A 24,242-nucleotide genomic window follows, 5' to 3' on the forward strand; every position below is an offset into this window, starting at 1 on the left:
CAACATGTCGAAAAATACGGTTTCGAATTTATGTTACTAATACAGTCTATCGAAACTTTTTTCAAACTTATATTCGCAGCACGATCAATCGAATCACGTGGAAAAATACCACACGGAAAGTATGTAAACGTGTAGGAATTTCGACTTGTGGTTCGACCTAAAATATATATAAATTCCCTGGAGGAGAGTTTACGTACCGAACCCGATATAACAATAAAAACTTTAATAAAAATTATTATTATCGATATTTTGTAACATAGTTCATAGTTTGTGTATCGCGTAAAAGCTCGTTTCGTAAACCAATATTGCTACGCAAATAATTGCCATTCAGCATTATGCATTATATATGATATGGAATGTTTGTACACCGGCGCACTGTACACATGACAAACTTTAAATTATAATATTAATTTGTAATTTGAAACTTAATCTCGTCATTTGCAATTCTCAATTATATTTAATCCGTAATCAAAATGCAAAGAGGCCGCTTCAAAGCGGCACGCTATAATTGCTTTGTTTAACGTGCCAAATATTTTCGTTAATTCAAAATTCCGCAAACTCGATAAATGAGGGGAAGCAAAAGAGAACTTTTCACTCACCGTCTTCGAATGTGTGCGCTGTCACAGGGTCGGATCCCGGGCCGTCTCCTTTGCTATTGAACGCTTTTACCACTATGCTATATTGGGTGTATTTTCGCAGACCGGTTAGTCTATAATCGTGAGAACCATCCCCGTTTCCTGTGATTCCAACTCGCGTCGTGTTCGTTAATTGATCATCGCTTCTGAAATAAAAGCGTTAAGTACGGTTCGTTGAAGCGAGAAGATAACATAAAGTACGAAGGCAATCGACAGCGCTAAAATCTAAACGTTGTATCAATTACGCGAATGAAAAATATGTCGAGAAAAAGCTGTGGAGATAGCTTCTAAATTATTTTTCGCGAAAAATCGCATTTGAAAAGAAATCTTCTTAGATTTTATGGAGATAATATCACCCAGATGTCAGTTGAATGGCTACTCGTTACAAATAGTAGCGAATTACAAATATAAATATATTGCTAGAAAAATTTTTTCTCTTATATATTCTATTATTCAAACTTGATGCTAATTGTAAGTTTAAGAACGAGAAAGCTCTGGTATGAAAGTCGCTGTCGCCAAAGTTTACCGGAAATCGTTCTTATCGTTCGCATTTATTACGTTCCGCCGTCCGATTCTAGTATAATGGAGGAACTAACAATCTCGAAATTCAATGGAATATAACTACGAAGCTCGGACAAAAGATATTTTAAGAATTCATGGTGAAACTGAATCACCGTATAATCCAATTATACCGAAATGTCACAACGCAAACATTACCATCATATTTCATTTAATAAGTTTTGTCGCAAAACGTTTTTGTATTCGTATCATTCTTTTTTTTGCAAATAAAATAAGTGAATTTTACCGGGCAAATTTATAGAGTCTATTCTGAGAGGAAAAGCATTTAAAATGTGATAAATCTCTTACATAAATACAGGAATTGTTTTGTTAAATTTTTCTATTTCTCAATCTTGACTATAAATTTTGAAAACATTTGAGAAATTTTTATATTGCCATTTTTCTCGAAAATAACGCAACACGCAGTAAAACTATGTATACGCTAAACTTTCTACTTCGCAAAATTAAATTTAAATCTTTACTTGAAACAAAATTGTTACGAAATTGATATACTCTGGAATATATAAATTTGTCGCTTTACAAATGACTCGGTCCGTGCAAATTCGCTGAATATACGCGGTTGCGCGTTATCTACGCAAACGAACGGATCATCGCAGTCATTGTTCGAGACTCGGAGCTTGATGATGAACGCTAAATGCCGCAAACTGCCGCGGCTCAAGAGCAGTAAGCAGATAATGATACCCGAGATTGGTGTAGCTGATGATGTATCCGAGTAGTTCGCCGTTCCACAGGGATCGATCCGGCGGTTGCCACGTGATCTTGAGCTGCTGCGGGCCCAGGGGCTCCACGGAAACGTGTCTGGGCGGTCCACCGGGTACTTCGCCGTCCGTTTGCACCTGTTTCGAAAATGTCGAGACGCCACCCACGGCGCACGTGAAAAAGAAACAACAGTCCGTCTGACGTTAACGCGCGTAAATGACGTTCGTGATAATGTGAAAGTTTTCTTTCTGATCATGCTTTGTTTCTTTTTTTTTTGTTTTGTTTTTCGACAATGTTTGATACTGACATGAAGGATGTCGCTTGGCGCTGATGTTCCAAGATGATTTTCCGCAAGCACTCGAAAGTGGTAGGTAGTCGCGGGTTTTAGGGACGATACTCGAGCGACCGTGTTGTCCCCGGCTACCAGCTTCTGCGTGTTGTGCTCATGCCAAACGTCTTTCCAGCAAAAGGCAACAACGCTTAGATGGATGCAGTACGATCTCTTAAGCGTAAACGCGAGTCTCGCGAGGCGAGATGTATCTTACGTGCGTGAAAATCCGGACGTTTTGACGCGCGATTACCTCTCGATTACGCACCTCGCTCCGAGAAAGGTAGGATAAATCTATCTCGATTCTCTCGTGCATCTGTGACGTGGCACGTAGTTTAATAGTTCGCAGTTGGCCGCAAAAGACGGATCGTGTGTAACGAGCGAACAAATCGATCAAGCGAATGACGCTTTAATGGAGGATGAATGCTCTGTACAGACTCGCGCGAAGATAACGAGCGATAAATATCAAACGCGTATGCTAATCGGATATGTGTGCCGAGTTGAAAATTAATTCGAGACTCTGTTACTCTCTCGCGGCGCGCGAGCGTCACCTCGAATGCAGATTATCTCTCGTTAAGTATCTTAGTTTTAATCCGTAATCACAACAACGCGCGCGATGCGAGGCCCTTTCGAGGGCTGCTATGAATACACGGATATTAAAATTTATCCGCGATGTGTGTCAGGATTGCAATGCGCACGATTTAGATCTCGCGCGGAGTAAATTATTGCAACATCGAGAGTAAATTCGAATTTATCATCGTTTGACCGACACTCTCGGAAATCTCGATCCTCGCGAGACTCGATTTTGAGTAAGAGCGATAATAATTCTCGACGGTGCTTGCCTCAAGAACATGTTTTATGCGCGTTAACACCACGACGCTTCCATGCCCCTTCGTGCGTTAAGTTCGATAATTTAACACCGGCGGGAAGACTCGAGTCGATTAGGCGTAAATGAGGACATCCAAAGTTAACGAGCGGCCAGGGCAAGGGGCGTTTCAAAGAGAAGTTTGTGGCACGAAAATAGGGCGAGCGAAAGGGGAAGATGGTCGGTAGTCGAGAAGAGGAAGGCGCGATGGAGGAAAGAAGGAGAGTGTAAAACAAAGACGCGGAAGATTCGCAAACGACTTTACAGAAAACTTTGACTTAGCTGTCGTAATGAAAACCGCCAACCTCGGAGATACCCAATGTATATGTATATAGCCACTTCTCTCCAGAAAATAAAGCAACTCCTTTACATCACAAAGAAATACTTCACGATGCACATGTGTGATCCCACACGTAGTACTAATTACATAATTTAATAATTATAATTTTTTTACCTTCTATGCCAGGAATAAAGGCTCAAAAATATATAAATAAATATATATATAAAATAAAAGAAGAATTTTACACATATATAAAAGCGATTTTATGTACACATAAATATGAATTTAATTCAAATATTTTCGTATTGAGAAAAATATCTCGCACAAAATATCAGAAAGCTTGACCGTCAATGGAAACGTAACAGTTGATAGCCCTTTTGTAAAGAAATTGATCAGCGAGAAACGTAAATCGTACGCTTTCGAACGCATGCACGCGGAAGAACATCAAAGAACGAAATTGTTCCTGCGGTCGCGTATACGGGTATATGAATCGCGAACAAATTCGTGGTGCTGTTATATGTATGGAATCAACTCGACATGAGTTTACGAGAGACACGACAATGTAATTACCATTGCTCTTGACAGTCGCAACTCATGCGACAGACTGCACCGCGTTACGTTGCACGCGTGCATCTTGGAGCGACATTACAAAATAGCATATTATGAGGGAAAATATTCAGCTCGTATTTGCCGGAATTATTCCGTAGAATAAAATGTTTTAATAAAATGCATTTTTCGTTAAACAATGCTCGTTATATCCCGTATCAATAAAATTAATCTGATTTATATCTTTTCATTTCCGAATCATAGATAAGATTCTTAAGCATGTGCATCTTTTTATATATCTCTATTAATAAATACATTAATGCAACATTTGTACTTTATTTGTACTTTATTTCGTACTTGAAAAGTTATGGTATGGTATTTTCCCTCTTTATTCCCTCTTTAATATCAACTTTACAAGCTATTTTGATATCGCAAATTATTTTCTACGCGTATTTTATTACATTCTTCGCTAAAATATTTCGAATAAATTAGAGAATTAAATATTTCATCCACTAGACGTTCACATTCCGGATAGACACACATTCCGCGCGATTGAATTATTACTTATTAATGAGATACATATTACGCTATTCGTGTTAATGGAATTTCGATCGCTTCGACATGAATTTATTTGAACATCGACTAATGGCGACTATGCTGATGGAGGGAGAAATGGACGGGGTCCTGCGAAAGGCCACGAAGTAAATCCAAAATAAATCCTAAACGAATAGCGGGTCATGGAGCGACGTCGAAGGATAAATGATTAATGATTCTCGCCCGACAGGGTAAAAGCCACGGCGCGCTATCGAAAATAACGCTTTTGCGGAAGACATCGTAGTGTTAACTTTAACGGCCAATATGATATCCGCGCAGATGATAGAGATGCCAGGCGCAATGTGAATACGCGCGTATACCACGACATATATAATGACGATGGATCGAGAATGTAATGGGGCGCAATATACAGCGTACATCGATATTTTTTTGCTACCTCTATTTCTTTTTTTTTCTCTATCCAATTATCGTTTGAGCAAGCACCAGAAAAGTCTGGTATTATTTTGGCCAATACGCAGCGTTATAACATCGCGATATTTACATCTGTCGGTGGCCGATTAATCGCGTATCTACGGTAAATAGAAAATTATCCAAATATTTGTCATCTTTTCCATATTATTTACGCGTATCCTCGCTCGCGCTATCGAGCGGCCTAGATCAAAGCGCCCTTTAATTTAGATTAAAATTTTAATTTTGAAACTTTAAATTTCGTAAAAAAGAGCTCGCGGTTGTAAAGCATTTACTGCCACATCATCCGTACAATAATACGACACGATTTTCTTGAGAATTGTACAATTTGCATAGAATGTGAATTTTATTTTCCACTGAATTAATTTATATTCACCGCTTGTAAAAAGTGATTTATATAGGTTAAAAGTAATTATATTTGCATACGAAGACTTCAAAGAAATGCAATATCATTTGACATTCTCAATAATGTTAATTTAATGTTGTTAAATCATAATTTTAGGAAAATCCACATTTCACATAAATTTTAGACACGTTCAAAAATATAGAATTTATAAAAAATGCAGAGATACCGGTATTAATTTCTGTCGTATTCGTTTATGTAATTATGTCAATTTCACTGTCACATAATCGATGGAACGTAAATATTAAATGTGAAAACAGCTTGTGAAAATTAATTTTCGAAGATTATACAATAAGCGATGTTATTCCGAGCTTGCAGTTTGTATACGGTTGATGTCGCAATAAAAACACGTTAAAGAATCCATTGACCAGGAACGTAAATTTATAACGAGATACTGTCTCGCTGCTTTCAATCGATCGATCGCGCGCATTCACCGAAAAAAAAGAAAGGAGAAGGGAAGTGTGTACCTTGCGCCTCCTTATATTGCACGATATAGTTGGTGATTGGTGCACTGGCGTGGTTCACGTCGCGATCGTTCGCAGGTGAAGACCAGGCCAGCAGAATTGACCGGCTGCCCTGCTCGGCCACGTGGAGGTTACGTGGGAAATCGGGCGGCTCCTGCACGAGCAGGTGGATTGTTGCCTTGTCCTGACCGTAGGCGTTCGCGGCTGTACAGATGTAGTCGCCGCGGTCCATGTGGCTCGCCTGGACGATCCGCAGCTCGGTGGTGACGTGTCCCGATGCGTCCGCCGTATTGTCCACCGCGTACCTGTATCCGGGGAACCCCGAGATGAGCGGTTACGTGATTAATCGATACGCGAGTCGGTCGCGGCGATTGCGAAATTTTCCAGACACTTTACTTTAAAGGTGCAAAATTATATATTTCAAACGCAAAATTACATTTCATATATGATAAAAGGTTCTTTCATTGTGTCTCACGTTTTCGCTTTACTTTAGATTCAAGAAAGATTCATAAAAATACTAATTCTGTTTGTTAAATTTTAATAAACTGTATATGTATGTGTAACTTATATTTTTTCATTTATTTTTTTCACTTTGTAATAATAATTCATTTTTGTTCCAGCATCAAAGTATAATAGTAATAATGATCAATAAAAATAGCAATCAAAATGCTAGGGAAAATTTATTTTACTTTAGCAGTAAATTGACGTAACTCTACAAACGTTTCTACAAAATTTACTCAATAAAATTTCTCTGTTTTACCAGAACAGGTTTTGCCGTAATATCGAGTAATGAACGCTAATAAACTTTGACATAGTTTCACATCTAATATGCAGTGATTATTTTAATGCGACAGTAAAATTGTTTTTCTACGTGTATCTCGAACAAGTTAAAATCGAGATTTCTGCATCATCTCTTTTAAATATAAAGCTGTGTATGTTGTGTTATGTATTTAAAGTATTAATCTTTAGAAAATTTAAAATAAATATTTTGACTAAATTAATCTGAGTTTTTTCTTAGAATCAGCTTTTCTCTCCACTTCTTTAATATGCACTTAAAAAGTTACATCAAATATTGAATAAGCTGTAAAATAATTTCCATCTAGTTTCCAAATATCTAGTTAATTAACTCTATCAAAGTAGATTAAGTGAAAATATTAAAATAATTCACTCTGAAATTTATTTTGAATGTACAAAATCATATCTAAAATAATAAAAACTGATATTTCTCAGATTGATTTTGAATACAATGTCGTGTCCAAAAATTAGTTTAAGTAGTTCCGACATAGACTTAGAACTAAAGTTCTTCCTAATTCTAAAATTTACTTCACATATAAAGTAGGTATCTATATAAAGTCTAATTTAAATAGATTTAGTTCCAACTGTTTGCACCCTTAAAGTAAATAGCAAACTTAACTCATTTTAGCACACAACTTCGACGAATGGCGAAGTTTATTTTTGCCTTGAACGTTTCGCGAATTAATACCCGTAGATAACGTAACGTCAAAATGACGTTTGCATCAAACGGCCTGTCGTTTCGAAACCTGTGAGCTTTCACGCGACACGCGCATAATTAATTTCGATACGAACCTAACGTCGTAATTAGGATCGATCTTGCTGTCACGAACACGCCAGCTAAGATCAAGAGGCGCGTCTCCCTCGGCCTCGCAGCGCAATATTACGCTCTCGCCTCTTCGCACTGATTCCTGTCTCGTCCTTACTGTCACCTGCGGACCCGCTGTAGTGGAAATTTTTCATCAGAACGTTGGCCGTATATAACGCGGCTCTTACGATAGCACAATGCACATTAAATACGACACGATAATAAAATCAATTTTCACGATGAAGTAAAAACGAGAGAAAGAACTCACGAGATTTCGCTTTTTTTTTTTAATTATAAATAAACAGTTGAATTTTGTATTTACACCCAAATAGAAACCTACGGCGCGTTATTGAATGCGAGTTTATTTTGTAGCCGAAACGAAAAAAAAAAGATCAATTATCGACGCATGATGTTATCCGGAATAATCGCGTGTGTGCGCGCATGTACAGAGGAGGCTTTCATCCAGTGATGCGAAGCAATTATCCGGTGACGAATATTGTAGTAATACTATTGAATTTCTGGCGAACCGTGTGTGCGAATTCAAATTAACAAATTTATTAAATTCATAACTGTCGCATTACATATCACTCTTTACATATATGTATATCGTATAATAACAAATTAAATTCCCGCCACTCTTTCTATTAAACTCCAAAGATAATTTCAGCGGGATAACACGTTGTACATCCGCCGCGAATTCCGTATTCCAGGATTTTTACGATCGAAATGTCGCACACGTGGTTAAGAATCCCGGTTTCGATCACACCGGATTCTGTGAGAATGCGACTCTACCGAATCCCGGATATACAGCGCAGGATACCGATCCGTACCCAGACGACGGCGGTAATTCTACGGTTACGTGAATATTTTACCATGAACCGTTAGCCGAATGAGCTTGCTGAGGCCGGGCCCGATGCCGTTGCTCGCCTGGCATAGATAGAATCCGCCGTGATCTCGCGATACCCGCGGGATCACCAAGGATCCGTTTCTGGCCACCCCGGCGCCCTCCGTGCCGCCGTATCCGAGCTCCCTGTAGTCGCCCGTAGTTTCACCTGAACATGCAAGGATAGATCTTTACGTCCCCCTGCATAATACAAGAGTCTACGAACATTATTACTCTAAGCTTTAAGCTTTATACGGATGCGAACCCGTTGACGAACCCCGACGTGAGATCCGTCCAAGTCACAAGCGCACGAATAACTCGACATACTCAGCCAACGATACTCCAACTGATATTTAATTTGTTTTGAAAAAATGTGTGGTGCGGTAGATAACAGAATCTTATTCTTCGTGTAATCTCGGATAAACTTTACTTTAATAGAATTTCGACTCGAGGCCGCAGCTACCGAGATGTTTAATTCTAGAACTTTGGCGAAAAAAAAAAAACAACGTTCAGCTTTGCCGGAGGGAAAATTTATTTCAGTTCGCAGCGTAAAATATCACCTTGTTTACGTCTATTATAAAACAGTATTACCCACCAACTTAAACGCCGAGAAATAACGCGGAGAAAGTTTCTTAAACGCGAAGCGTTTTAAATGCATTTCTGAATACACGAACGTTTAAATGTCTCTAGAACGTAACGCGCTGGAAGCCGAATAGGAAGTACACAAAGTGCACGCTCGCGAATGCCTTTTTCCCTCCCCTTCTTTGCCCCCCTGTCTCCCTCGTACATACTTTATTCGCTTATTCTATCTTTTCATAAATAAACGGCGGAACTGGTGGAAGATGTATCAGAGTATATACCGTTCATGTAACTGCAAACGGTAAAGATTTACTTCGCAGAAGAACTCGTATCAAGCAAGGTAAACCGAACGCTTTGAAAGAGTCGCTTTTGAGTAATCAGTCTTTTCGTGGGAGTCCCTTGCGAGAATTCATGTTTTATCAAAACTTACGGTAGCCGTGCAAAGAGAGAGAAAGAGAGAGAACGCGAGACACTCTCGGCCGATGTAAATTGCATTTATTCAATCTGGCAGCACAAGTAATAACAGTATTACGTCAAGTTTAATGAAACCCGTTTAATAATAACTGCGCGCTGCATTAGTTTGCGTGGGCGATACATAGATCGCGGGACGTAAAACGTCTTTCTTTGATACGCCGTATCTTCTTTTTTTCGCGTTCGGTTTCGCCGCTATCTGCATGACGTGCATCGTTCGACAGCGGATCGATGCTCCCCGACATCCTTTCCGATACACAGTAATAAATGATGAAAAACACAAATATCCACGCAAAATTTGTTTTTTTTTTTATTTTCTCTTTTTTTCGTAGCAACTTTGAAATTTGTATTTCGATGCGCAAGCAAAACGAGGAAAACTTTTATACGGAATAATATTCCAGCAACGAAACCACTTAAAACATCAAAATATGTACGACTAGTTTGGCGAAAACATTTTGCGGGTACAAGCGCAATCGTTTGTTCCCCGCAGTCAATTAAAATCAACAAAAACATTCTCAAACTTGATAACGGTCTCATCACTTTGACATAACTGCATTGCGTCAAGGCAGACGCAAAGCACTTTTTTTTTTTAAATCTGACGTAGCCGCGGGCGGGAAATGATTGGCTGCGAGAATAAAATCAGGATAAACGGCGAAAAATGTAACTCGCGCGCCAAAGCGAAGTCGGAATTGCGAGCGAAAATGGAGATGAGACGGGAGGAAATCCCTCGCGAGGGGCGCGCTACATCAGATCCACGATCAGCAAATTGATGAAACTAATTATACGGTTCTCTCTCTCTCGGGTAGGACTTATTTCTGACTACGACCGATATCTCTGCCAATGGAGAGATCGACGATTCAGCGAAATTCATGATTGATTACAGTTCCCGGCGCGTTCTCTTTTTTTTTCTCCGTCGATCTTCTCCGTCAACCTCCGTCGACCTCCGACTTCGTTCGCGCAACTTTAATGAAAATTACATAATGTCCGCGCAAACAAAGCTCTCGTATAATGAATGTTAAGTGCAGGAAGAAATTGTTGGGAAATGTAATAATGCTCGCGTCGAGTAAAACTGTATTGAATTTGCGAATCAAACGGAATAAGGCGAAAGTAATATAGATGTTTTACAAGCCAAGTCCTAATGATGGAAAAAAAGCGATTACTTGATTACTGACTGCTTCTATTAAAACTAAAGAAAAAGTACGGTACTTGTATCAAATGTAAAGTTTTATGTTTAGAGAGATGTTCGGATGCGAAAGTGTCCTCGTTTCTCGCGTTACATCTAAGACGTAATACATTTCTCGTGGAAAGAGAGAGAGAATTTTCTCGCATCGAGATCCCACCTTTAAGAAGTCTTGACTTACCGATAGATTGCTTCCAAGTCACAGTCGGAATGGGGAATCCTTCGGCCTGACAGGCGATGGAGACGCCGTGACCTACAACCGCGTCCTGGTCGATAGGTTCCACGGTCCACCTCGGCGGTACTAAAAATACGAACCAAATGGTTTAAAATCTTCCAGTCGTTAGAATTCGTATTCGCCGAAATCTTATTGGACACGCCCACCTTTCCGTTGCCATTCATCTCAAGAATTTGCAATAACGAATTATTCGTAAAAAACATCAAATATAAATATCTGAGCTAATTAAATCAGTAGTAACTGTTACATTATACGTATCTTAGCTCTGTGCGTGTGCAAATATAACAAGATTTATATATATTTTATAATTACAAACAATTGAGCTTGATGAAAATATGAATAATATATATCGATGTATGTAATTCTCGCTTTATTACAAATTTATTATAAATTTCTATTTACTTTATTTGTAATATATTGAGAGAGTAATATGCAATTTTATTTTGTAATTTTGTGTTATTTCCTCGAGACAATATCGTGTAAAACCATCAAACGGTATCGATTTTCCTTGCGTAGCTGAGCCGCGATTTTATCTGTTATTATTCCGATCTAAAAATATATATGATATGCCAGGTTATTTACTTGAACAGTTATTTCGCTATATATTCAAACATTCAACCGATACCCCTCGTAGTTTGAATGGCGACGAATCCGATGGCGATGACTAAATTAATGTTTTTCTGGTGTGTTAATAATTATTATGTAACACATGCATCTTTCTCCCAACTAAATTACATACTTACGAAAATCTTTTGCTGAAAATTGTAAAAATATTATACTACGAAATCCATTAAGGCTACAACTAAATTACTTGAATTGACGATGTTATGTATATGTATAAATATGAAAAACAAACGTGAATGGATCCTTCTGTATTGAACTACTTTTAATCTCATTAAGAATCCAAGCAACGTCATATAATGTATATCAAGGAAATAATAATTTAGTAAAAGATATGAAAAATAAAATACAACGTGCACATCATCGATACGGTAGAGAAGAAAATGATTACTAAATCTACATAAAACTAACTAAAAGCTCTAAACAATCTATTAAATTAGAGTATATACGGTAAAAAGGAAATATAAAACGAAAAATAAACATATTTTAACGGAAAACTGTCCGTCTAATACGTGAGAGTAGATTAGAATGAATCGAACTATAAATGTGTATTGGTCGAGAAAGTATAATACACATAATATAGTATGAATATAGAACGTAATGTCATGCAAAAATGCAAAAATCGATCATTATCATAAGGAACGTAACAACGCAAGCACCATTCCAAGTAAATAGAGCCGTATAAGAGATGGATGTATAATATAAAATGCTTCCAGACAACGGACAACGACAAACGCAAACGATACCGTGACAACGTTACCGTATGATAATACGAAAATAGAAGAAGACACGTAGTATATAAGGGGAAGGTATCGCTTTTACATTCTTTCCATCGTCATTCCAAGTCGCTCTCGTAAAAGAGGGGAGAGGGAAGGGAATTGTAACCAGAAACAGGTTAACTACGCGAATGCATGCTTATGCACACCCGTCATAGACAAATGTTGCATTACATTAGCACAACGTCTTGAATATATCAACTCGCTACGGATACTCTACCTAGTACATTCGCGAGAACGTCCTTAAAAAATCTGTGAACACGTGTGAATGATACTTCTACAAACGCTCAAAAATGGAATTTCAATTTCAATATCGATCTCGGCGATGCTGCTCGTGGAAAACGAAAGGGGGACGATAAGAGTCAAAAATACATTTTACATCAGGTCTTACCGGCACGTCGACACGATCCTCAAGTGGGCCGTGTACGTGTGCGTTAAAAATTATATCGTCGCTTATCGAAAAAAAATATATCCCCCTCGTTAAAATTCACAAATAGAATCGTCCTGCTGCAGCAACAGTCGTGAGAATCTACCTGTCTCTCGTTGAGACGAGCATGCAAAGAAGTAAAGTCGGCGATACATTTGTCGTGTACACGATTCCATGTCGTCATCCGCAAGCGAAGTATTCCCTGCTTGCGTGGCACGCTCATCCTCGAATTCTAACGATAAATGAAAGTTCTATCGAGCTATCCTCAAAGACGAACGAAGGAAATCGGGATATGGCGGCATCGTGCCAGGTAATTTCGGATCGATCTTTCCTTCAATTTCGCCGCTTCGACTTTGCCTTTATGTGTCAAAAAAAGTGTTTTAACGATTAATGAAGCAAATTAATGGGTATTTTCGCCGGATTGCTTCCTTTGAACTCGAATGTCTTCAAATGTAAGTAGTATAGCCAGATATCGAAGAGCAAGTAGTACAAGGTACGCTTGGTACGACCAAGTGCAAGTAGTACGACCAGACATAAGAAAGAAATCTGAGAGTAAGTGATACAAAATGTTTGTGATACGACGGAGTATCAGAAAACACAGAACAAATATAAATGTATAATATTCATACAAAAATAGCATGTGTATATATTTATATATATATTCGCATATTCAAGATACACGCGTAATATGACCAAGTAAAGGTAACACGAAATATCAAAGTATGTAAAATTGCACTGAAAGATATTTCCGTATATATGCATACTGATCGTGGCGGTAACGATACTATAGTACTATGAAACTGAAAAGTGCAGTACTCCATCATATAGGATGAACACAAAGCGAACTTGCAAGCGCATTGCTTTCCATTTGGCAGACGAGGCAAATATTGAGAGTGGTTTATGATACGTTCTATAATATATGTGAAATATTTTTTCAAAAAAAATATATATAAGCGTAATGAGACTCGAGAAATTCAATTATAATCGTTCCAGATAAAGTAGCGGACTTTAATCATGCCACGAATTCATTTTAAACGTCGACGAGTTCATGAAAAATTTGCAATTACGTCTTGAATTAATTTGTTAAATTTAATTCTTAAGTTCCTTATTTCACGGTTGTAATGCAATATCCAATTACTATTATATTACCTACTTCTTTGATGTTTATTCTTGAAAAACTACAGCTTTTGTAGATTCAACTTTCAATTTGTTATGCGTATACAGGATGCCTTTGCGAAGGTTAAAGGATCGCATGGCGTTCAGAGAAAATTCCTTTGCCGTGCGACAGTTTCGCTGGAAAATCTTTAATGGCTTTTAGATGTCGAAAATCTAGCGATTCTGCTGCGTATTTTATATGCATTAGGAGCGGCCGCCATACGTACCGTAATATATACGATCGTACCGTAGCAATGTATGTGGATTTATAAGAATCTTTTAATATTCTATAGAATTTCTTTTTGAAGACAGACAGCATAAGCCTTTCTCTCATTTATGCGAAACATTAGGAATGTAATCCGGCGAAACCCATTAACTATTAATCCTCCCGAAACTATTCTAGATATCGCGTTACAATTCAATTTTCTAGTTAATCCTTTTCCTGATTTTCAAAATCTTTAAAGTAAGATAATAATATTAATAGATTTAATGGATGATTAAAATTAATTTCTTGACTTGCGTACACACATCTTTTCACGCTAAAATGGAGATCAGAGATAAATTTCCATTAAAATGTTTTATAATTACATCTTACTCTCGTAATTAGTATATTACAAAAAACACATGAATATTTATTTGAAGAGTAAATGTCTATTTTTATAATATATATAAATTTAATTTATGCATATGAAATTTTTTATATAGATAAAAATTTTTATATATGCACTTTTTTATCAAATATAAAAAGTATTTTTTTTTAACGTGATTTTCATACGTTTTTTTAATTTTAAACTTTATACATAATTTATGTAATTTATATTTAATAAAACTTAATATTTTCTTAATATTTTCTATATATATAAAGAGCGAGGTAAATTTTTAAGCTGAAGGATGATGCTTCACAAATTGGCGAAATCAGATACCAACGTATAAGATTACGATCCAGCGAATAGGGAGTCGTATCGCACGTCCCTCCTCGAGGGATATCATCAACGACCCGGGTAAGTCGTTCGGGTAACCAGGAAGACAGGAGAGCGGATTAAATAAAAAACGGAAACCGAATAAACCCTGCTCGACGTTTCTCCGAATTCCGTCCTATGATATAAAAACTATATACCTATCTTTTATTTTATATATATATATATATATATATATATATATGCATATACACATGTACGTATATACATCTGTATACGCGAGAAAAATAGTACAAAGTTGCGAGAGAAAGAGAGAAAGATAGAGAGAGGGAGAGAGAGAGAGAGAGAATAAAGAGTAGAGAGAGAGAGAGAGAAAGAGAAATGGAAGGATAGCGAAAAGGAGGATTGTTATTTACGGACGCATTTATGTACACAGTTTTCTTACGGCTACCATGTCAGTTTTGTCAGGACACCAACCAGCGACTGAGAGGCTGGTCGAGTGCTTGGCCAGGCCAGCGATGTTGCTGATCTGGCACGTGTAGTTGCCGCTGTGACTAGCGCTGACGCTATTTATCGCCAGGATGCTGGAAAACGGCGGATAGTCGCTTATCTGTATGCCGTTGCTGGTCTCGACGGTGGCGACGGTCTGGACCGACGACACCGATGTACCGCCGTCGCTCGCCCTGACCTGAATCGGTTTCTCGTCCATCAACCACGTGATGTTGAACGGCCGGTCGCCCTGGCTCGCCGTACACATAAGCTGTGTCCGCTCTCCCTCCATCACACCGTTTCCGAAATAAAACGGCGAGATCCGCGGCGGAACTATAAACGTTACGTTTGTGACATGATAACAGATATGTATGTACGTCCCTCTGGGTCTCTTGCGCCAGCATTAACCGCACCTAAGCGCGTCATCAATCGAGGATTCGAGGATCTCTCGGATTCTTTGTCTCGTGACACCATCTGTCACGATTCTCGATTTGCGAAAAAAAAAGGATGGGTAATGCATGCAAAGGACGACCGTGGATAAATCTCACTCACGGTACTCGCCAGCTAATATTTTACCTGTTAATTCGATCAGACAAGTCGTCTCGTGGAGCGGAACAAAATCACGTTTTTTTGCGCTTACGCACTTTCGCGCGATCCATTTTTTTCAGGCTATTTGACGCGCGTTGAATCGCGGGAATCCGATAACCGGTCATTCGTTTCGGTCTATTTCGTCGGGCGATTTCCTTCGAAGCGGAGAAAGGACAGGTGCGACGCAACGCGTGCGGTCGCCCGTTTCCTTCGTGCCGCCGCATGCATGGCAAGATCCGCGGAAAATTGCGTGGCGCGGACGGTCATAAATATTGTTATACTACATGCGCCCGGTCGCCGCGAGTGTAACTCGAGAAATGAACATTTACGAGCGAGCATAACTGTTAATGTCAGCCAATGTGTCTTTATACGAGGAGAGATTGGTCTGGCAAAGTTGGAAATAAGCTCGCGGCCGCGCCCTTGTGCGGGGGAGGAAAAGGAGAGGGTCGGGGGTGGAGGGAAAGGCGCGCGCGAAGAGAGAAGGAATCGTTAATAAACCGTTTCATGCTGATATGCGTGAAAACTTTGTATGGCACCTGCAGCCTCCCCTTCGAGAATAGATTCCCTCGCGGATGTACATCGCGGAGTCGGTTAAACGCGGTTCCCTGGCCCGGCGAGATGCGCCATAACGACCGTACAATCGGCATGAAACATCTGTACGCATCTGCTCCCCTTCGAAGATACACAATTCTCTCAATTGCGTATCGCAGACTTACTTACCGCGGCCCCTATCGAAACTTTTCAAATGCGGAATAAAAATTGTAAGGATCGCGAGAGAGAGATCTCTGGCTATCGAGGACGTAAAACGACGCAATCTCTTCATCGCTGCATCTTTTTCTCTTATTTTACTTGGAGTTTTATCGTTCTCTTTCTCCGTCATTTGATTTTGATGCGCATGCAAAGATTAAATACTCCTTCGTCGAGAATTTCAGAGATCTCTCGCGTCGAACGTCCCTTGGATATACAAATATCACTACTGTCTCTATAATAATATCGTAACAATATAATGATGATGAAAATGATGTTACACAAAGTATATATGATATACCTCGAGCTTAAACACATCATTATAAAAATTCTTTGCTACATTAATAAAATGATAACTTCGTCATGAAAAAACGCCCAAAAACGTGATATACCATACAACACAATAATGAATAACAAAGTATAACGAGTCATTCGTAAAAGAATACAAAACGTCTTCTACAGGATCGTAGAAATGTCGTTACAGCGATTTCCGTGTGTATATGTAGAATATATATATGTAATACTAGGAGAAATAGAGGCAAATTTATATAATACTCAGTCAAAACATTACGTGTCTCTTGAATATCAATGCTGAACGATGCATATACACCTGTGCGAATAAGAAAACCAGTACGAATTTTACGATAGCTTTACGATCTCGCTGCGACATCGAGATTCCGACGAACGAAAATGTCTCTTATGTACCTTTTTACGTGAGAGCCCCTTTCGCGCATCTTCTCGATGTCACAGACAATACCTTGTATCTAAATAATACATACTATGTAAGTATGTACGTATAAGCGGCTAACGCTATGGATGCCCAGCTTTCTATTACTTAATATTTGTTCTTTTCTCGAAATATACTTCATTTATATCTAACATTCTCATAAATTTTTCTTTATATTACTTAGTATTTGTTACAATATTTGATTCGATAAAACATTGTCGGACTTGACAATGTTTCTGATACGATTATGAAAGCGAAAGAGATGTGATTTTGGGCAAGTACAGCTCCGGGCCGCTCATATAATGTTAATACGAGAGTCAAAGGCATTGCCAAGAGAGTGTACAGTACGTACAATATACACAGGTATCGATAGTGGTTGCAGGAAAATTCGATCAAAGCGTGCAGATTGGCGTGCAAAGAGAACGGCGTGCAGGATGAGAAAGAGTGAAAGGACGAGAGAACGATTCAAAATTGAAAGTAATCTGAGAAAGAAAGCCGGCAACGCGTCGAATCGGTGACATTATAGGTCGCTCCCAATGGGACCTCCTCTCTTTTCCAAGCCTTCGGGAAATTCCCCTCTGCGGAAACACGAACACGCACCGATGCGACGCGTTGTTGTACGCAGCGTGCGTCCTGGATCTAGCGTGTAGCAGAAACGGTCGCGTCTTAAACGATCTCGAATCCCCTTCCGAAGATCGAAAATCGCTCGAGGGCGAACCGTGGTACCGGTCGACGTTCAAAGAACAATGCCGGATAACGACGACGTCCCGACGAAGATGTCTTATAGTCGGGCGAACAATTCCGCGGCGTAATCGAGCGCTCTTCTCTCGAGGTATAAAATAAAATTGATTACGGTTACACCTTTCTCTCCCGCGCGCAAAGTCTCAGACGCGTTGATTGATCGATCGTCGTGGCGCGGAGCAACAACGCCGTGTGTTTCCCTACGTGCCGATCAATCAGTTACTTTCTGTCGCCGCCATACCGGTCAACGAACTGGAAAATTGCCAGTCCGATCCTATCACGGCCCACGCGGCTCGGTTCGACTCGCGAATCTCAATGACAATCCGCTCTCTCGTCGCCGTCGCCGATCTTATTTCGCGTGGGAGAGACGTGGCGCGAATCAACCCTCGTTTCCCTTCCCTCACCCTCCCTCTTCCTCCTCATTCTCATTGCTGTTCGACGTCGTCGTTGGCATTTCGATGAGCGGCAACCGGGTACCGTGTTCCGAAATACGATGCCGTACGATACTTGGCGTCGAGAGTCTCTCGATCGTGATGGAAGCGCGATAGAAGATGAGACAAGGGACCGAGGTGGGAGATGTGGGAGAGAAAGAGAGACATATACATTGGCGAGATATTCCGGAACACGGTACGCGTACAACGACACCAACGGTGTGCGTTTACCGTTGACGTGAAGGAGTGCAGAATGAGCGACGGTTGCGGCGCCATTGGTCACGCGACAGGTGTACGTGCCATTGTGCGCGGGTGCGATCGTGCTAATGCTCAGGGCGCTGGTAAAAGCATCATGTTTCCCGATGGTAATGCTCTTTCTCTGGGACGAGGGGGACGCTTCGTCATGCCCGGGGCCGGAGACGGTCATGGTAGCAGGGCCCCTCAGCTTAGGGGGGCCCACGTCCATCCCGGGACTGGCGGCCGGCGACCGACCGCGGCTGCCCGACGTCGGCGCATCCTGCGAGACCGACGGCAACGTCCTGACCGTCTCTATCGGGACGTTATCTTTCAGCCATGTGAATGTCAGTGGTAGGTCGCCGGTCACGACTACGCACTGTACGCTAGTACGGTCCCCTACGTTTAAATCGCGAGCAAAACTGAAAGGCGTGATTTTAGGTGGCACTGAAAGAACAATACAGACAAAGGTGGCATTCCATCAAAGCAGTTCAGAATCACTAGAGAATCACGATGTTGTTGGGATATGTATTATGGAACGAGAGGAGGAAGAGGTGTGTGCAGGTGCAGGTAGGGTATATATGGGGGATAAACGGTCGTAATCGTCGTAATCTCCCTCGCGCTGCCAGACGCGCCTTCTTGTAAGTGTGGGAAGCGATTTTTCAAGCGGCGCGTTCCAGCAACGCCGACGGGATAAGGAGAAGCGACCTCGTTCGATACGGCATACGTCGAGAAAACGGAATCCGTGAGTAGCGAGATTAATCGATCGCTCCTTCGACGCCGGAAATCAAGACCGCGCGCAGCAGCCAGCGAAAAGATACTGAGAAAATACTGTCGATATTCAGAAGCGCGATAATTCCTCGTGATATTGGCTCTCGTTCATTTTGCGCGCGACTGGAGAATATTATATGTATTATATTTCATATTATCCATGTGTTTTCTGTAGCAAAAATAATTTTTATTGCTCAAACGAGAAATAACGAAATTGTGATTAACTGCTAATTTAAATTAGACGTATGCGATATCATGACGAAATACGCCTTTGGGAGACGTCTACAGATCGATAGCGGGTGAAAAGAGAATAACGTGTGCAATTTTAAAGAAAGGCTATCGCGGCGATTCTCCACAGAATATTCAGCTTGCCGACAATCTCCATAACAGGCTTCACATATTTAAAATAATAATGTAAATTGTGCGCTTGTATGTACATGAAATGAACGCGCAAATTTCGAAGGGAATGTCTATATTTCCATTTATACACATTTATTACAAGGTACGTCTGTTTCCTTTTCATCATCCAGATCGCCGGCAAATCTGACAGATTCCGCGATCGTCGCTCTATCTCGAGAGCCTTCTCGTTAAATACCTATGATTTAATTCTATACACGATTTTTTACGGGGTATTACGAAATTAATGTGCAATCACGCGCATTGTAAACCAAGTTACATCATCTCCGTATACGTGTACGGAGACACACAACATAACGGAGGAAATATCAGGGAGATCGAGAGACATTTTCCGGTAATACCCCGTGCGATATCTGTAGTACGTCGCGTCGTCGGTCCTATGTACATAGTTACGTTACGTACATACGTGTGTCAGCTGGATTTTTATGTACATGAATAACACGAGTACATAAAAATACACGGAATAGAACAGAGCAGTTAGGCGAGCGCGTGCAAAGGAGGAATGCTTGAGCGATGCAGTGAGGTGCTGTGCCCTGTGCATAGGTCATTTCCGGACACGTCTTCTCGGCGCGCGGCATACGCCCGCACGCATACATATAGCTGACAAATGTCGCCGGAAATCACGCGCGTTTGCCCTCTTTCGGAGAAAATGTTATGTGTAAAGCGCGAGTGAAAAGAAACGACAATGTCTCGCATTTCGCGCAATTAATTTTGCACAACTCTTGCGTAACTTGTTACTCGACTAATATTTCGCACACTTTTGGGAAATATCAGCACGATATTTGATATTTAACGTGAAAAATTGAACGCGAAAAACAATCAATTAGCGAATTTACGAAGCACTTTATTTTGAAATTGCGCGATTTCCGTAGGCATTGGATATATATTTATATATGTATATGTGCACACATACATGCGCGCGCGTTACGTTACACAGTGAAACATATATATAAAATAGTCCCTCTCACGAAAGGTTTCATACGATTTCGGAGAAGCTTTTCTGTTAGAATCCAGGGTGAGGCGGGATTGAAAAACACTGCGCAGAAACCTAAACAGTACAGCTTTCCCCTCTTTTCTTTTTTTTCCAACAATAAAACGTAAATTGCCGAGCGATGTAGAAATAAATGATCGATCCAAACCCGAAAAAAATTAATAAAGATATATTCTCCATAACACACACCTTCGAAAAAATAAAACATATTCCCCGAAATATATTTCATCGGTATAATATAAAACTATTTGTCTTCGTTCTAATTTTTTTTGTGCAGCCCGTATCGGACAGTTCCAGTTGCGAGTGATCGACTGATCGATACGTGTCTCGTGTGAAAAGCACGACGTATTTCGAGGGACGATGCGTAATGCGATAAAGCAAAGATTCGGGGATCCGAATGTTGTCTCGCGTTAATTAATCCTGTCCAACGTCAAACAACACATCATATAGAGTTTGCTTGATGAACCTAATAGAAACATTATATAAAGATAAATTCGGCTGTGCCGCGCGTCAAACGCGCACACCGGATCCTGTTATGTATATAAACGGGTTGCAATTAATACAGTTGGACGAAGGGGACGGGCAATGGATAGTTAATACATTGTTCGACAAAGGGAGAATACATATTAGCGTGAAATTCGTGATATCCATAATCGCGCTTCGATAACACGGGAGGTAAATTACGAAAAGTGGCAAAACAATTCAACGTCAGATTTCGCGAGTGAAATTTTGTGCGAAATTTTCGCCCAAGGATTACATAGACTTTACAGACGCGTGGCTGATTTAAATTTTTAAAACAGATATTTTCACAAAAATATGTGTTGCGCATTTCACATATTATATCGCATAAAAATTACGTTAATTAAATATATGTCGGCATAATATGATGTAAACTGTAAGAATATTCATTGTTAAAGTATCGTGTAAAAAATATTATCTCAGTGACACGAGCGACTGGATATCTTCTTTTGTATCTTGAAAGGAAGGCGAGATCGCGCTTTGTTTTACGAACACGCGTGCATAGCTATCTCTTAATTTTCGAATATTAATTTCACAAATACTTTGAATTCCGGTATTCAATATTGCGGGAAATTATGCAGAAACTATTGGCTATGTATTTACTTACCTAAAACGCGTACTTCGACCGAGCGATGCGACGTAAAATTATGTTTGTTTCTGGCAGTGCATGTGTAAGTGCCTTCATCGGCACTGCGTTGTACGGTATCGATAAACAGCGTGCCATTGGCGACTCTTTGTCTCATATTGGTAGGCAGTTTTACGTCCCCTGATAACAGCGTCGTTTCATTTAAATGAGAGCTCTTCTCCATGCATTCGAGAATATTCGAGATATTCGATAACATAATAGGCTTTCTACTTGGACAGCAGCAAATATTTTGCATCTTCGACGTTCGACGTTAACTCTTAATCGCGTAAGCAAATTTCCAAACATCAACAGATGAGTTAAACTTTGCGACGCGTCGCATAATTTATTGATTATGAGCATAAATAAGGATTATCAATCAATGCCGAAATCTACTTATATTAGAGAGACTTTAATGCATTTTTTTCCCACAATGGAAATATTGAATACTCAAACGAACGCGAGATTCCCGTTATTCGAGAGGATTAACGAAAATGACACACGACGCTTACCTTTCTCCCACACTATCGATTCAATAGGATAACCGGCTACAGGACACTTGATATATAGTTGCTTCCCGGCGACCGCTGAAACGGGCGACATCGGTCTGACGTATGGCAATCCTGAGATTAGAAAGCAATAAAAGGTCGTTACACCCTACACTCCACTCGCGAAATAGCACATAAAGTTATAAATTTCACAGTAAATCCAATTTTATTTCCTCGACTTTGTGAAATCACAAAGAATATAAAAGGCACATCACGTACAATTAATTTTTAATACATTTAATATTCCTCCAAAATCTCTACATTTTCTACAATAGTTTAGAATAATTTGGATATGCGCGGAAGACATTTTGACAATTCATTCTAAAGCAGGAACTGTTCTCAAAACTGATAACTAATGTAGAGTGTGTTTATTATGACGAATAAACATATATAAACATTGAATGCAATGTGGAAAATGTAATTTTGATGAAAAAAAAGTATAAAACGAAAAGCGCAACGGATGCAAAAAAATCAAATTTCATACGCGAAAATTGTTTAATTTTATTTCTTTATGAGTTATTATTTTTATTTTATTTCAAGCGTAATATTTATAAATATAATATTATTTTAGTATCATACAAAATATCTCAATTTCCGTTTTTAATGTCCATTTCTCTCTCGTAATGTTACAAGAAGAGTTTACCTTCATAAGTATCAAGCGCTTTATTTTCAAATGTTTATATTTTCGAATCACTTTTTTATATATATATATATATATATATATATATATATATATATATATATATACTTTTATATATATATATATAAATTGTTCTATATCTCTCAATTTATGAAATGTTAAAATATTATAACCAGTAAATTCAAAATTATTTTGATCCGTCAATATGGCAAGGAAAGATATGTTTGTACGATTGTAAGATATGTTACTTAATATTCAATATATCGAAAAATTATTTATCAAAGATGGTCGGGAAATGGGCATAAGTTTAACAGTAACTTCAACAGAGTTGCAGGAATGGTAGTTGTATAAACGTATCTAATTACTAGAAAACGTATTTGCGACCGCGTTGACGTGACTTTTGCGCTGACTCACCGTAAATATTGAGTCTCGCCGAGTGCCTGGCTTCGCCAGCGCGGCTGCCGGCGATGCACTCGTACTCGCCGCCGTCTTCTGCCTTCACGCTCGTGATATTAACGTGCGATATTACGTCCCCGTACACGGTCACGTATTGGCCAATCAGGAGCTTGTCGTTTTGTGGAAGCGGAAATCCATCCAGCAGCCAGGAAATTTGCGGCGTGGGATTACCCGCGGCGCTGCATTTCAGGGAAACCGATGGACCGGGCTGCATTGTCTGTTCGATAAACCTGTAGACCAGCTGCGGCGCGATCTCTGTTAACAGACGTTATGGGCAAGATTACGCATATCCCAAAGTTTCCAAATGTTACCTCTATCACCCCTTCCCCTCTCTCCTCTTTACCGCTGCCCGCCGCGTCCCCGCTTATTCCCCTATATATCTACTCTACAGCTGCATCTATTTCCGCCCTTTTTTTTCTCTTATTGCTCTCTCTTTTGTACGTACGTTCGAATCGATTGTCGAACGTGAAAGGGGACCATGTGAATTTAAGTTAGTGACCTGACGATATCTCCCTCTCATCGATTCGTAGAGCCGTTTAAAAATAATCTGGATGAAAAACTATGTCAATTGTCGTCGCGTAATCATCGATCCGTCCAATTATTTAAAGCAATAAACTAAATAAAGAACAAAATTCGCAATAGCTCATTGATTAGA

At 39.6% G+C, this 24,242-nt stretch overlaps 1 protein-coding gene across 11 annotated transcripts in view; it reads right to left on the bottom strand.

Annotated features, from left to right (window-relative positions):
• The window catches only part of LOC145961589 (cell adhesion molecule Dscam2), a 77,849-nt gene that overhangs the window by 7,205 nt on the left and 46,402 nt on the right, over positions 1-24,242 (bottom strand). For 8 of the 11 annotated variants that reach the window (XM_083081990.1, XM_083081984.1, XM_083081966.1 and 5 more), the window contains 11 exons: positions 23,546-23,842; positions 22,456-22,566; positions 21,929-22,087; positions 18,621-19,070; positions 10,717-10,836; positions 8,295-8,474; positions 7,410-7,557; positions 5,826-6,127; positions 2,221-2,369; positions 1,896-2,050; positions 600-781 (listed from right to left, as the gene is read on the bottom strand). In XM_083081990.1, the coding sequence (XP_082938116.1) occupies positions 600-781; positions 1,896-2,050; positions 2,221-2,369; positions 5,826-6,127; positions 7,410-7,557; positions 8,295-8,474; positions 10,717-10,836; positions 18,621-19,070; positions 21,929-22,087; positions 22,456-22,566; positions 23,546-23,842 (2,253 nt within the window). Of the gene's footprint in view, positions 1-599; positions 782-1,895; positions 2,051-2,220; positions 2,370-5,825; positions 6,128-7,409; positions 7,558-8,294; positions 8,475-10,716; positions 10,837-15,143; positions 15,489-18,620; positions 19,071-21,928; positions 22,088-22,455; positions 22,567-23,545; positions 23,843-24,242 lie in introns of all 11 variants that reach the window. The other 3 variants (XM_083082009.1, XM_083082025.1, XM_083082044.1) reach the window with 3 other exon arrangements.

Source organism: Camponotus vicinus, unplaced genomic scaffold (genome assembly GCF_025532165.1).
Source record: "Camponotus vicinus isolate PSW18456_S1 unplaced genomic scaffold, iyCamVici1.0 SCAF_1, whole genome shotgun sequence".
Classification (NCBI taxonomy): domain Eukaryota; kingdom Metazoa; phylum Arthropoda; class Insecta; order Hymenoptera; family Formicidae; genus Camponotus; species Camponotus vicinus.